General features: G+C 29.1%; 2 protein-coding genes across 5 annotated transcripts; both read left to right on the forward strand.

Annotated features, from left to right (window-relative positions):
• The first annotated feature begins 1,349 nt into the window (after positions 1 to 1,349).
• On the forward strand, positions 1,350 to 4,465 carry AT2G02060 (Homeodomain-like superfamily protein). Of its 3 annotated transcripts, NM_001335088.1 has the most exons (7): positions 1,350 to 1,365; positions 2,281 to 2,455; positions 2,874 to 2,950; positions 3,057 to 3,096; positions 3,370 to 3,511; positions 3,637 to 3,766; positions 3,993 to 4,383. In NM_001335088.1, exons 2-7 carry the CDS (start codon positions 2,296 to 2,298, stop codon positions 4,212 to 4,214), a joined length of 771 nt encoding a protein of 256 aa, NP_001324905.1. In that variant the 5' UTR covers positions 1,350 to 1,365; positions 2,281 to 2,295; the 3' UTR covers positions 4,215 to 4,383. The 3 variants fall into 3 exon arrangements, with proteins under 3 accessions (NP_001324905.1, NP_565281.2, NP_001324904.1); NM_126267.3 differs by lacking the exon at positions 1,350 to 1,365 and having other exon boundaries at positions 1,986 to 2,455; positions 3,993 to 4,465; NM_001335089.1 differs by lacking the exons at positions 1,350 to 1,365; positions 2,281 to 2,455 and adding an exon at positions 2,650 to 2,687 and having other exon boundaries at positions 3,993 to 4,375.
• Positions 4,466 to 4,593: 128 nt separating this feature from the next.
• On the forward strand, positions 4,594 to 6,164 carry AT2G02061 (Nucleotide-diphospho-sugar transferase family protein; the record flags this gene model as incomplete). Of its 2 annotated transcripts, NM_001124781.1 has the most annotated exons (4): positions 4,630 to 4,929; positions 5,088 to 5,459; positions 5,540 to 6,021; positions 6,092 to 6,164. In NM_001124781.1, the coding sequence occupies 4 exons, from the start codon at positions 4,630 to 4,632 to the stop codon at positions 6,162 to 6,164; spliced, it is 1,227 nt and encodes a 408-aa protein (NP_001118253.1). The 2 variants fall into 2 exon arrangements, with proteins under 2 accessions (NP_001325345.1, NP_001118253.1); NM_001335090.1 differs by lacking the exon at positions 6,092 to 6,164 and having other exon boundaries at positions 4,594 to 4,929; positions 5,540 to 6,053.
• Positions 6,165 to 11,961: the final 5,797 nt, after the last annotated feature.

The following is an 11,961-nucleotide window of genomic DNA, read 5'->3' on the forward strand; positions in this document are numbered from 1 at the left end:
CTCATACATGTATTAGTACTAACCATTTTGATTTTTGAGACTTGAACTCTCGGTTAGACATTTTATCCATCCATGCAATTGTGTTTATCGATCAATGATCATCAGTAGGATAATAAAAGGCTTTATTAGTGAATATAGTAAAATTGTTTCACTGATAAAACCTTTTGGAATGTGTTTACTTGATTATTTTGATCAATGATCATAACCTAGGTAGCTTTTTGTATTATTCTTCTAGTCAATATATAGGTAATATAAGCAACTCGTGTGTCTTTGACAAGCTGGTGACTGAATATTATATTTTAATTACCGTCTAATCAAACACTAAACCATTTTTAAAATCGTTAAAGCGAATTTTGGCATATATGCAGAGAATTCCACGTTTTTATAATAATTTAGAGAATGTGCATAAATGAGAAGAAAATGCAAAGCACAATAGGCTACATTTTAAAGGTCAATGACCTCACTTTGTGTGTAGATTTTATTATTTGATTGTTTTTTTCGTTGGGTATAGAAATGTCTGATTTATGTGTGGAATAAAGACGACGACTTTGTTAAATTATAAATTATTAAATTTTGTTCTCTTAATTAATACTCAATCGGCTTTTTCTTATTTTTTTATTATTATGGCTGATACCACGTAAACCACGAGTAAGTATGTAGTACAAATCAATTACTTTCTAATACTACATAAAAATTATATACTAGTACTTAATTTCTTACAAGAAATACATACATCATTTAAAAACAGTATTTGATGTTAATATAAGTAGTTAATAGTAGAATAGCTGATAAAATAACGTGATTTATGTCCACAATTCGTTGATTAAAATATTGAATCCATGGTTGGAAAAAACTGGCGAAATCAGTAATTATTGTCGGCTACCATATAGGGACATGATGGTTTTGGTTCGTCTTCCATGTACACCAAATCAGCAATGAGAAAAAGAAAAATGGGGAAAATAAATAATTCTTGTTATAAATATTATCCTAAGATTTATTATCACTTATTATGGGAGTGAAAAAGAAAACAATAAGAAGGAAAATGAATGGGAAATGGGAGAAAATGTAAAGGAATTAGGGGAATGAAGTCAAAACGGTGGTCCAAAAGACATAACGAAGGACCATTGTAAAATTGTGTGATTTATTTGAAATCAGAAAGTTTAACACGAAACCCTAAAAAAACAAAACAAAAAACAAAAATAGGAATAATAATTATGCTATATGGTCAAAGCTAAGCAGTTGGGCTATTTTCATTTAAATTTATTCGTTTTGGTCTAAAACCTATCGTGAAAAAAGTGAGAAAGTAAAGTTTGAGGTACTGTGGAGGAAACTTCTTCATTTGGGTAAATCCCAAATCCCTATAAGGTAAATATTATGTGTTCTTACAAAATTTGGTTTTTCTATGACAAGTATATTCTTTTGACCAGCTAAGCTAACAAATGTATGTTCAATTGGTTATATATCGATCGGGGCAAGGGTAATACTCGAATCTATGTTCTTTTCATGCAAGTTATGTATGTAGCCTTGTGTAGTTCTCTGGTACGTTGATATGCAATGATTCTCTCGAAAACTATTTAAAAAAATTATTTAAGATAATAATGAATGGGGTCACGAGTCAAGACTAATGTAACCAAAGTCAAATGGATTTTCGTATGATTACTACTTTTGTAACCAAAGTCAAATGGATTTTCGTATGATTACTACAAGCTTGTAGGTCAAAAAACACATGTCACCTCTCTGTTTAGTATAATAAACCAATTTTATAACATCATTCTTTTTATTTGCTAGTTTAATCGTCTAAATAAGTGACCCAACCATAAACCATATCAGATTATGAAATTTTGACTTTACGATAGTTTACGTATCCTCAAATTCCTCACGTATATGTCATGAACAATTCTTAAACAACAAAATTATAACTCTCTTTTAATTAATGTAGTTTTTTCGTAAGAACTCAAATTGATATTTAACAAAAAAAATGAATGAAACATTTCTCAAGTTTTAATAATTATTTTTTGGAATTTTGCAAAACATATATAGAGAGATAATAATAAGTATGAATGAATCCAAAAAGAGACAAAAAGAATAGATGGAAAAAGAGACAGTCATCTTTAAGAAAGAAGCCAAAAACAAAAACTTGCTCTTTTAATCCCAACCCACACACCTCTCAAATCCTCCTCTCCTCGTTTCTCTTTCTCTCCTCTTCACAGAACCAAAACATATCAAACCTTTTTTTCTCTTGGGTTTAAGTAAAAATCGAATCTTTGTGTCGGTTTTTAGGGTTCTTGAAACGATATGGGTAAGTCTAGTGGTAGAAATGGTAACGGAAGCTTTAACGGCAATAAATTTCACGGAGTTAGACCTTACGTACGGTCTCCAGTTCCACGGCTTAGATGGACGCCGGATCTTCACCGTTGTTTCGTTCACGCCGTCGAGATTCTCGGTGGTCAACACCGTAAGTTTATTATACTTTTTTTCTCTTCAAATCTTTTGTGAAAAAAACCAAACTTTTGTGTGTTTGTTTGCTTCAAACATCCTAAAGTTACGATATAACTAGAAAAATTGGACTTTTCTCATTCTTTTGTCTCAATCATCGTAAAAAATCAGTTTTTGAATAAAATCTTCACACTTTTGTTACTTTGTTTCATTCTTATCTTCAAAGTTTGGATTTTTATGCTAAAAAAAAGGTTTGAAGTTTCCTTATTGTGTTGTTTATCTTCATCATCGTAATGAATCATCTTTGTCAAGTTACCGAGTCAAAACCTTCACGCTTTTGTTGTTTTGTTTCATTCATAAAGTTTGAGTTTTTGTTTTTTTTCATAAAGAATCATCATAGTCACCTTTTTGATATTTTGTTGGGTTTGATGAAACAGGAGCAACACCAAAACTTGTTCTTAAGATGATGGATGTGAAGGGACTTACCATTTCACATGTCAAAAGCCACCTTCAGGTAAATAGTAATTAATTTTACCAAAAACATCAATTTTGTTTTCTTCTTTATTCATATTTCATTCATAACACCTTGTTTTGATTGTTTTGAACATATATATAAACAGATGTATAGAGGAGGTTCAAAGCTCACTTTGGAGAAACCAGGTATTATTTTTTTCCTTATAATTATGAAATGAATCAATGATGATATTTGGAAAAAGAATGGGACCGTTGATTTTAATTTGAACTGTTAACATCAAACACATAATAATGGATGGAATTTAATTATTTTACTGTATCTGTTTGTAGTATGTACTATTGGTCTAGTGTCATGATTCATAAGACAAATGTCATAAATACATTTATATATTTTTCAAGAGTAATAGAACAGAAAATAAGAGAATATTCATTAACTAGTTTTTATTGTTTCTTACACAGAAGAAAGCTCATCATCTTCAATAAGAAGAAGACAAGACAGTGAAGAAGATTATTATCTTCATGACAACTTGTCTTTACACACAAGGAATGATTGTCTTTTGGGTTTTCACTCTTTTCCTCTTTCTTCACATTCTTCATTTAGGTATTTATTTTTATTTATAATTGTTTTCTGACAAAGTTTTTTAATTTTATTTCAGTAAAAAAAAAAAAAAAGTGTTTTGCTTTTTTGTTTGTCTGTATTTGAATTGTCCTTTTACTTTGGTGCAGAGGAGGAGGAGGAGGAAGAACAAAAGAGCAGCAGACTTCAGAGTCTGGTGGTTATGATGATGATGCTGACTTTCTTCACATCAAGAAGATGAACGATACGACGACGTTTTTGTCACATCATTTCCCCAAGGTATAAATAAATTTCTCTTTTGTCAACCGGTTTGGAAATTTAATGTTGCAAAACAAAATCAAGTCCGGTTATGAGTTCTAACCGGTCTGATTGAGACTGGTCAAATCCAAAGGGATTGAGTCCGGTTTAAGTACTACTTGTCATTGAATCTAATTAGTTTCATATAAATGGCATTTAACCGGTTTTAGTCCGGTTTGGTAACTAATTTTGTCTTTTGGTTCATTAGGGAACAGAGGAGTGGCGGGAACAAGAACACGAAGAAGAAGAAGAAGATTTGTCGTTGTCTCTGTCGTTAAATCATCATCATTGGAGAAGCAATGGATCATCGGTGGTGAGCGAAACGAGTGAAGCAGCAGTCTCGACTTGTTCAGCACCATTCGTATCCAAAGATTGCTTTGGTTCTTCAAAGATTGATCTTAATCTGTCAATTTCTCTCCTCGGTAGCTAAATAAGTTATGCAAGATTTAGGTTCAGAGAAACTATTCGGATGTGTTTTTGAAACTAGGATATTGAATGTTAGTAGAGAAACCTAGAAAATGAAGTTTAGATAAATTATCAACGCAGCGTTTTGATCGCCTTTGAACGGAAAATTAACAAACAGAGCCAAACGCAGTGTTTTGATCTTTGAAGGATAACCCCTAAACGCAGCGTTTCTATATCAAGATCCTACGGTTTAGAATGTTCATTGTTATTTTGGTCGGCAATCCTACGGTAGAAAAAATAATCTCGCAGATAAAACCCATTAAACGCTGCGTTTCATCGTTGGAGGGTAAACTCATTAAACGCCGCGTTTTACATTCAAAAAACTTGAAACTACCTTATAACCGCCCAGACGATGACCAACGTCGTCAACGTCGGCGAAGATGAATCTATCGAACCGTTTTGGCTCCAATTCCAAGACGGCGATACTCAACGATTCTTACTCCGACGAGAATCATTCTTCCTCCGCCGCCGCCGCCGTAACTTCCGTCGTAATCCCACCGTGCTCCGGCAATGTACTCCGAGCCGTTCTCTTGCTCTTCTTCATCTGCTTCTGCTTCTCCCTCTACAGAACTTCTGGTTATCTCCGAATCGTCTCTGACTCTTCCTCCACCCTCTCTCGCATTTTCCCCTCTGTCAACGATTCTTCTTCGTCTCCGTCTCCATCTCCGTCTCTGTCTCCGGTGAGTATTCTTCTTCTTCCACATTGTTTCTATATATTTGGTGTTTATTCATAAATCCGATCTTCGACTTCATTAGACTTCGATTCTAGGGATTTGATTTGGTAATCGAAATTGAAATTGGTTCGATTTTGATTCTGATTCTGGTTTTGGTTTCTTAGGAGGAAATTGAGGAACCTAAGCTAGAAGAAGTATTGCGTAGAGCAGCAACTAAAGATGGTACAGTGATTTTGACAACTTTGAATGAAGCTTGGGCGGCTCCAGGATCTGTGATTGATCTTTTCTTTGAGAGTTTTAGAATTGGTAAAGGAACAAGAAGGCTATTGAAACACTTGGTGATCATTGCTTTGGATGCTAAAGCTTATTCACGTTGTCAAGAACTGCATAAGCATTGCTTCAGACTTGAAACAGAAGGTGTTGATTTCTCTGGTGGTGAAGCTTATTTCATGACTCCTTCTTACTTGACAATGATGTGGAGACGAATCTCTTTCCTTCGCTCTGTTCTTGAAAAGGGTTACAACTTTGTTTTCACGGTATAAGTCTCTCTTTCACTCTTGAAAAGAACTTGTTGGTTGGTTGTTCTATTGAGTGATCTATTGTCTTTGTTCTCTAGGATGCTGATGTGATGTGGTTCAGGAACCCTTTTCGACGGTTTTACGAAGACGGTGATTTCCAGATTGCTTGTGACCATTACATAGGAAGGCCGAATGATTTTAGGAATAGACCAAATGGAGGATTTACCTTTGTGAGAGCCAATAACCGAAGTATAGGCTTCTACAAGTTCTGGTATGATTCAAGGACCAAGTACCCCAAAAACCACGACCAGGATGTTCTAAACTTCATCAAGACAGATCCTTTCCTTTGGAAACTAAGGATTAGGATTAGGTTCTTGAACACAGTGTATTTTGGTGGATTCTGTGAACCAAGCAAAGATTTGAATCTTGTTTGTACAATGCATGCGAATTGCTGCTTTGGTTTGGATAGTAAGCTTCATGATCTTAGAATCATGCTTCAAGACTGGAGAGATTTCAAGTCTTTACCACTTCATAGTAACCAATCCTCTGGTTTCACCTGGAGCGTCCCACAGAATTGCAGGTTCTTGTTTTGTCATTTTTATTATCTTTGAGATTGTTAGAGAGGATCAATGACGTTTTTGTTTTTGCAGTCTTGATTCACTTAGGCCTGTTGATTCTAAGGATGAAGAAGAGAGTGAACCACCAGGAGAATCTACACAGTGAAGTGTGTGGTGTTAACATTGTATATAGAGAAACTGGTTTGAGATTTTTTTTCACACGAAGAAATAGAAATATAGAAGATTAAAACTGTAGAATCATCAATCATTCTTAAAGAGATATACATAACACTAATGACTAGTTCTCTCACTTAGTACAATGTTCTTGTTGTAGTTCATGAATGGTGTCTGACCTCATACGCCTCACACTTGACTCGATTCAATTCTAATATCACTTAGTTATTATGCATGGGTTAATCTAGTTCACGGGCCTCCATTCACCCATTCTTTTTATGTGGGCCTAGTCTCGTCGCGGCAATCAATACATTATTCTAAAGTGGTCGTAAATGTTGTGATTTGTTATGCATATCGCATACCACAAAAAAAAAGGTATGTTCTTTTGATAAATATGATACTGATAGTTACTTACTAATCCTACGATATTATTTGGGAAGTACATTTTAAATGTAACCTTAATTTTTGTAAGTAATTATATAGGTATGCCATTAGAAATAAAATTTTAAAGAGTAAATTAATTTATCTCTTTAAGGATTAAAAAGTCAAATACTAATTTAATTAATTAAATTTAATTAAAAAACGAAATATATTATTAATTTCCAAAAATAATAACCAATCAAAATCAACATATAAGATTTGATATCTAAATTTTAATTAATTTAATTTAATTAGAAAAACAAAATACATTATTAATTTCCAAAAAAGTAACCAGTTAAAATCAATAAATTATGTTTGATATCTAAATTATCATATTAATTTTTTATTAATTATTATAGTTCACTTCTCATCTTTATATGATTCTATTTTTGCGGAAAAATAATATCATCATTATAAAAAAATAATTAGAGTTTTTTCGCATATGCCATAATTTGAATTTTTAAAAACAAATATAAACTGTTCCATACATGAAAAAATATTATAACGGTGAAAAAAAAATTTAAGAAAACTTTCTACTGAGTAACGGGTCATAATTTGAAAAATTTATATTCAATTTCATACATATTATATTGAAAATTTATAATTTATATATACTACAAATAATTAATAACATATTAGATGTGATTCAATTTTTAATACAAACTGGAAAATCCTAGAATTGACGGGTTTAGATCGATATTAATACAAGATGGTATACTACAGGTGAAACTCTTAAATTAACAATCAAACTACAAGCGTATAATCTTAAACACTAAACAATATAGATAATATCAACAAAACATATACAACTCACAGTTTACTATACATTTAAAATCAAATAAAATAATATCATATATTTTTTAATCATCTTTACAATAAAAGTTTTTAGTTTAACTAAAATATAAGCCTACATGCGGTATACTGCAGGTTAATATTTAGATTATAGAGCTTATTTGATCTAAAGACGGGTCATCAAAGATTTCCTAAACTGAAGCAAAATATACTAAATATTCAAATATCTACATGTTACCAAATTATAAACAAATAAGTCAATTTAATATTTTATATACGAAATCAATTAAATCTTAATCACATAAAAATTAGCACAAAAAAAAAGTATTCAACAATTAAAATTTTATCAAATCTCTGTGTTATATAAGTTTTAATACTATATTCCAATAAAGTGTAATATACCTTTTCAATTTGTATTCTTTAACTAATTTAAGCTAACTAATATATTTGCTAATCTTATATCTATCAAAACCGACTATCTTTTCTTAGCTCTATATTATTTTTGCAAGATTTTTTTGGTGGATTTGGATAAAAGTGCATTCGGGTCATATGGTACATTCCCTTATTAAATAAATATGGTGCACTCTTATGTTATTAGCTAAAATGTTTAGATTATAATTCAGAGTTATATTATTAATAAAATTAATATTAATAAAATAAATAGTTTTTTGGCAAGACGGATTTGGAGGGACGGGTTTTTGAATCAACATTAATAAAAAAGTAAAATATAATTAATCCACCGTTTCAATACGGGTTAAATCTTTAATTTATTATTTTTTAAGACCACTAATATTAAACATATCAAATCATCCTAATTTAGAAAAGATTATATAAAACCAAAAATGTTATGTGGTATGTATAATGTTACTATATATAAAATTAAACTATAAAATATAAATGTATTAGAGAATGATACAATTTGCAAAACTTTTATATATGAAAAATAATTCTTAAATTTTAAAAATTACTACTTTAAAAAAAAATCACGGGACGGGTAAAGAAATTACAGAACGTGTTTTATTTTGGAATTGGGTTATATGGTGGATGTATTTGAATCAATATTTATAAAATTTTAAAATATTATTAATATGTTGTTTTAATAGGGGTTAAAAACTTCAGTTTTTTAACAATTGTCTCATGAATTCGTGGTATAGTGTTAGTTAATAACAATTATAAACTGTAAACTATAAATATTTTATAAAAATAAAATTTGCAAGTTTTAATATATATTACTTTTAAAAAATAAATCGTTCCGCGGTATACCGCGGATTAAAATCTAGTGACCATTTATTCATAAAGTTTTTCACTTCAAACACTCTAAAATATAGAATTTTTAATGATATAATAAATTGTCAATTTTTAAGCATCTTTTCATGATATTGTTGTTAAAATCAATCACTTCAAAAATTCAAATACGTTTCAAAAATTCAAAAAATCGAAAATTTTTATATGTTTATTACTCTTTACTAAATTCAAAAATATATGCACCATCTTTTAATATTTCATGATATATATTTTATTTTTAATGATATCAATCACTTCAAAAATTCTGCAATTATTTGCTTTAGTTAAACTAATAAATATACTATTTTTAAAATATTTTAGTATTCAAACAAATGTTAGTTATACTTAAAATAAATATAAGAGATTTATAAAATCTCAATGACTTACACACAAACAAATTCATAACTGTATTTCAGATAGCTATAAAAGATTTATAACCTCGCCATGACATACACGTAGACTAATATTTATTAGTCAATAAAAAAATTCAACAGTCATTATGGAGAAATTTTTTAAAAGTAACTTATAATTGACAAATATTGATTTTTTATTATTTTATTTTTAAAATTCCTTAGTTTTTTAATTTGAGTCATTTTACAACCACCACTTTTAAAAATAAATAAGAAACCCCTATGCTTATTAAAATTTATGTAGTCTAGTACTCTTATTTGTTTAAAAATATATATATACAATTAGCATCAAAAACAATTGGAAAATTATAGTAAAAATTATTGGTTTAAAGTGGTTAATAAAAATTTTGATATCTTATGGATATATTATCTAATCATTTGATTGACCTATATATGATTGCATTTGATATCTTACTACATTGGCTATATATCTTTTCAAAATTTGCTAAAATCTATTAGGAAAATTGTCATTGGAACTGATATTTACATGGTGTATATATGAAATGGTTGATTTGTTAACAAGCCAAAATTAAGAGTTAGATTTAAAAAGTAAACGAATTGATTGGACCAAATTAAGGGACTTATTCTGTGATTTTTTTTCATTTTCTTTTGTTCTCACACTTGGAGGTTAAACTGGTAAATACTAAAATAACTAATTATTTTATTATTATTTTAAAGTAATTTAATTTATAAATGGTAATTAAGTCTAACACCTTTTGTCCAGTTATACAATTAGTCAATAATTTACTTTCTTTGAAAGTAATTAATTAAAGTAGTTAATGATTTTGCAAAACTGCCTAAATAACACCTAAATTTATTCTTAACCCATCTATGTATATGTTTACTATGTATGTATATATATTTATATATATATATATATATATATATATGGCCCTCTACTTCATACTTAGAAGCAAGAAGCTCATAGAAATTTACTTCAAAAATTGACCTCAAACGACAAGCTAAAAGAGGTGAAGTTCTTTTTCCTATCTTTTATTTTAAATATGGCTCTGTTTATATATCTATATTTATATATTACTTACTGTTGATTTGAAAGAAATTTTCTATTCGAATATGTATGTGAGAGGAAAGGATATGGTTCAAGTGTCATTGTTATCGGGAATGGCAAATTATATTCCTTTCCTCAAAAAATTTAGCATAACAAAACTAATTATCCATCATATAAAAACAATCACATCGTATTTGTTTTCTATTGTCTTATGCTAAACAAGTTTTATATATAACTCATGCTCACGTTAACGAAGACCCATACAAAAATGGGTTGATTTTCTTGATCTCCTTCATTGGAGAACATGACTGATTTTCAATAGTCACTAAAGTATATACATAGATATATACTATATAGTTGTTTTTGATATTTTAAATGGATAAAAAAAAAGATGACGGGATCTATCATTTGGGAAATTATTCATAGATTTATTTAAATAGTTCCTAACTAATTGCTTGAATATGGGAAGAGACGACGAAATATAGTTAAAAAATTGGAGTATCCTTTTTGGTTTTTACTTTACCATATACATGAAAAATATATACAATCATTCTTCTTTTTGTCTTCTTTTATCTTTGGAATATTTCTTTTCACATTCAATCTTCCATGACACACAGACAGACATATATATATGTGTGTATGTATGATATGATAGGAACTTTTTAAAACCAAAAAAGAGAGACCCATATGAGATGATGATGACGATTGAGACAAATAATTATTTTGACAATTTAAGAAAAACATAAGATGCTTTGTGGATTAACTTTTGAAAATTCAAGAAATCTGTCCCTATATATATGAAAACATTAGCTTTAGAATACAATTTTATGAGATTTATTTAGTTTATAGTTTATAGTTTTAAATTTATATTTATGTGTTATTAAAATTGTAAAATTATATGAAAACATAGTCGCTTAGTTTTACAACCGCTAATTTATTTCAAACTCAAAATATTATATTTTTATTCCTTCTTCGGTTACGTATTTTTCTTATGAGATATTATATGGTCAAACATTTAAAATTAGTTAAATGTTACATACACACAAATTCCAACATTTTCATTTCTTTTTAAGGAAAAAACCATTTCATTTCTTTAAGATATATAAAACCAAAAAAATTATGTTTTTATATAGCTTAGATCGTGATGCTAAACTTTTCTTGTAAGAGCAATCTCGTATAGATATTTTATGTTAGTGTCAAATATCTTCTTCTACAATTTCTAAAGTCATATTACACTATGGTAATTGTTTTCTAAACCCTTTTAGATCCAAAAAAAAAAAAACTTGAAATTTATTATTCACATATGTTAGCGAGAGAGAGGAGCTGTTGAGGGTTGTCTCACGCACCATCCACTGTCGTTTTGTGGCAAATGGATTGGGTCCACCGACCTCTGTAGCTCTCATAGTTTCTTTTTTTTCTAAAATTAATTACATATTTAGAAAAAATGATATCAAAAATAATTAATAGCTCTGTATATGTGTTAGTGTCTACAGGCGACACCAAAATTATATAAATATTCTTATTTAAATGCGTTACAAACAAAAGAAAAATTATATAAAATTTTACAAATAAATGTATAGAGTTTTTAGTATCATATGTATCATACATATGAAATTAGAGCTATACCAAACTAACCAAGCTAGATTTAAATTCAGTTTGATTATCTTACCCTATTTTTTTAACCGAATATGAACTTTTAACACTCTAGGCTATAACATTGGGTGGTGACTTATATTTCTTCTTTCTTTTTACTAGCCTACACTCTTTTTCACCTGTCACTTTCAACTTCTCTCTTCTATTACCTCACAAGAATTTCTATGTTTTTTTAATAATTTTATATCTATTAAAAAAAGTATAACCAATTAATTAAAAAT

The sequence above is a fragment of the Arabidopsis thaliana genome, chromosome 2 (assembly GCF_000001735.4).
Source record: "Arabidopsis thaliana chromosome 2, partial sequence".
NCBI lineage: Eukaryota > Viridiplantae > Streptophyta > Magnoliopsida > Brassicales > Brassicaceae > Arabidopsis > Arabidopsis thaliana.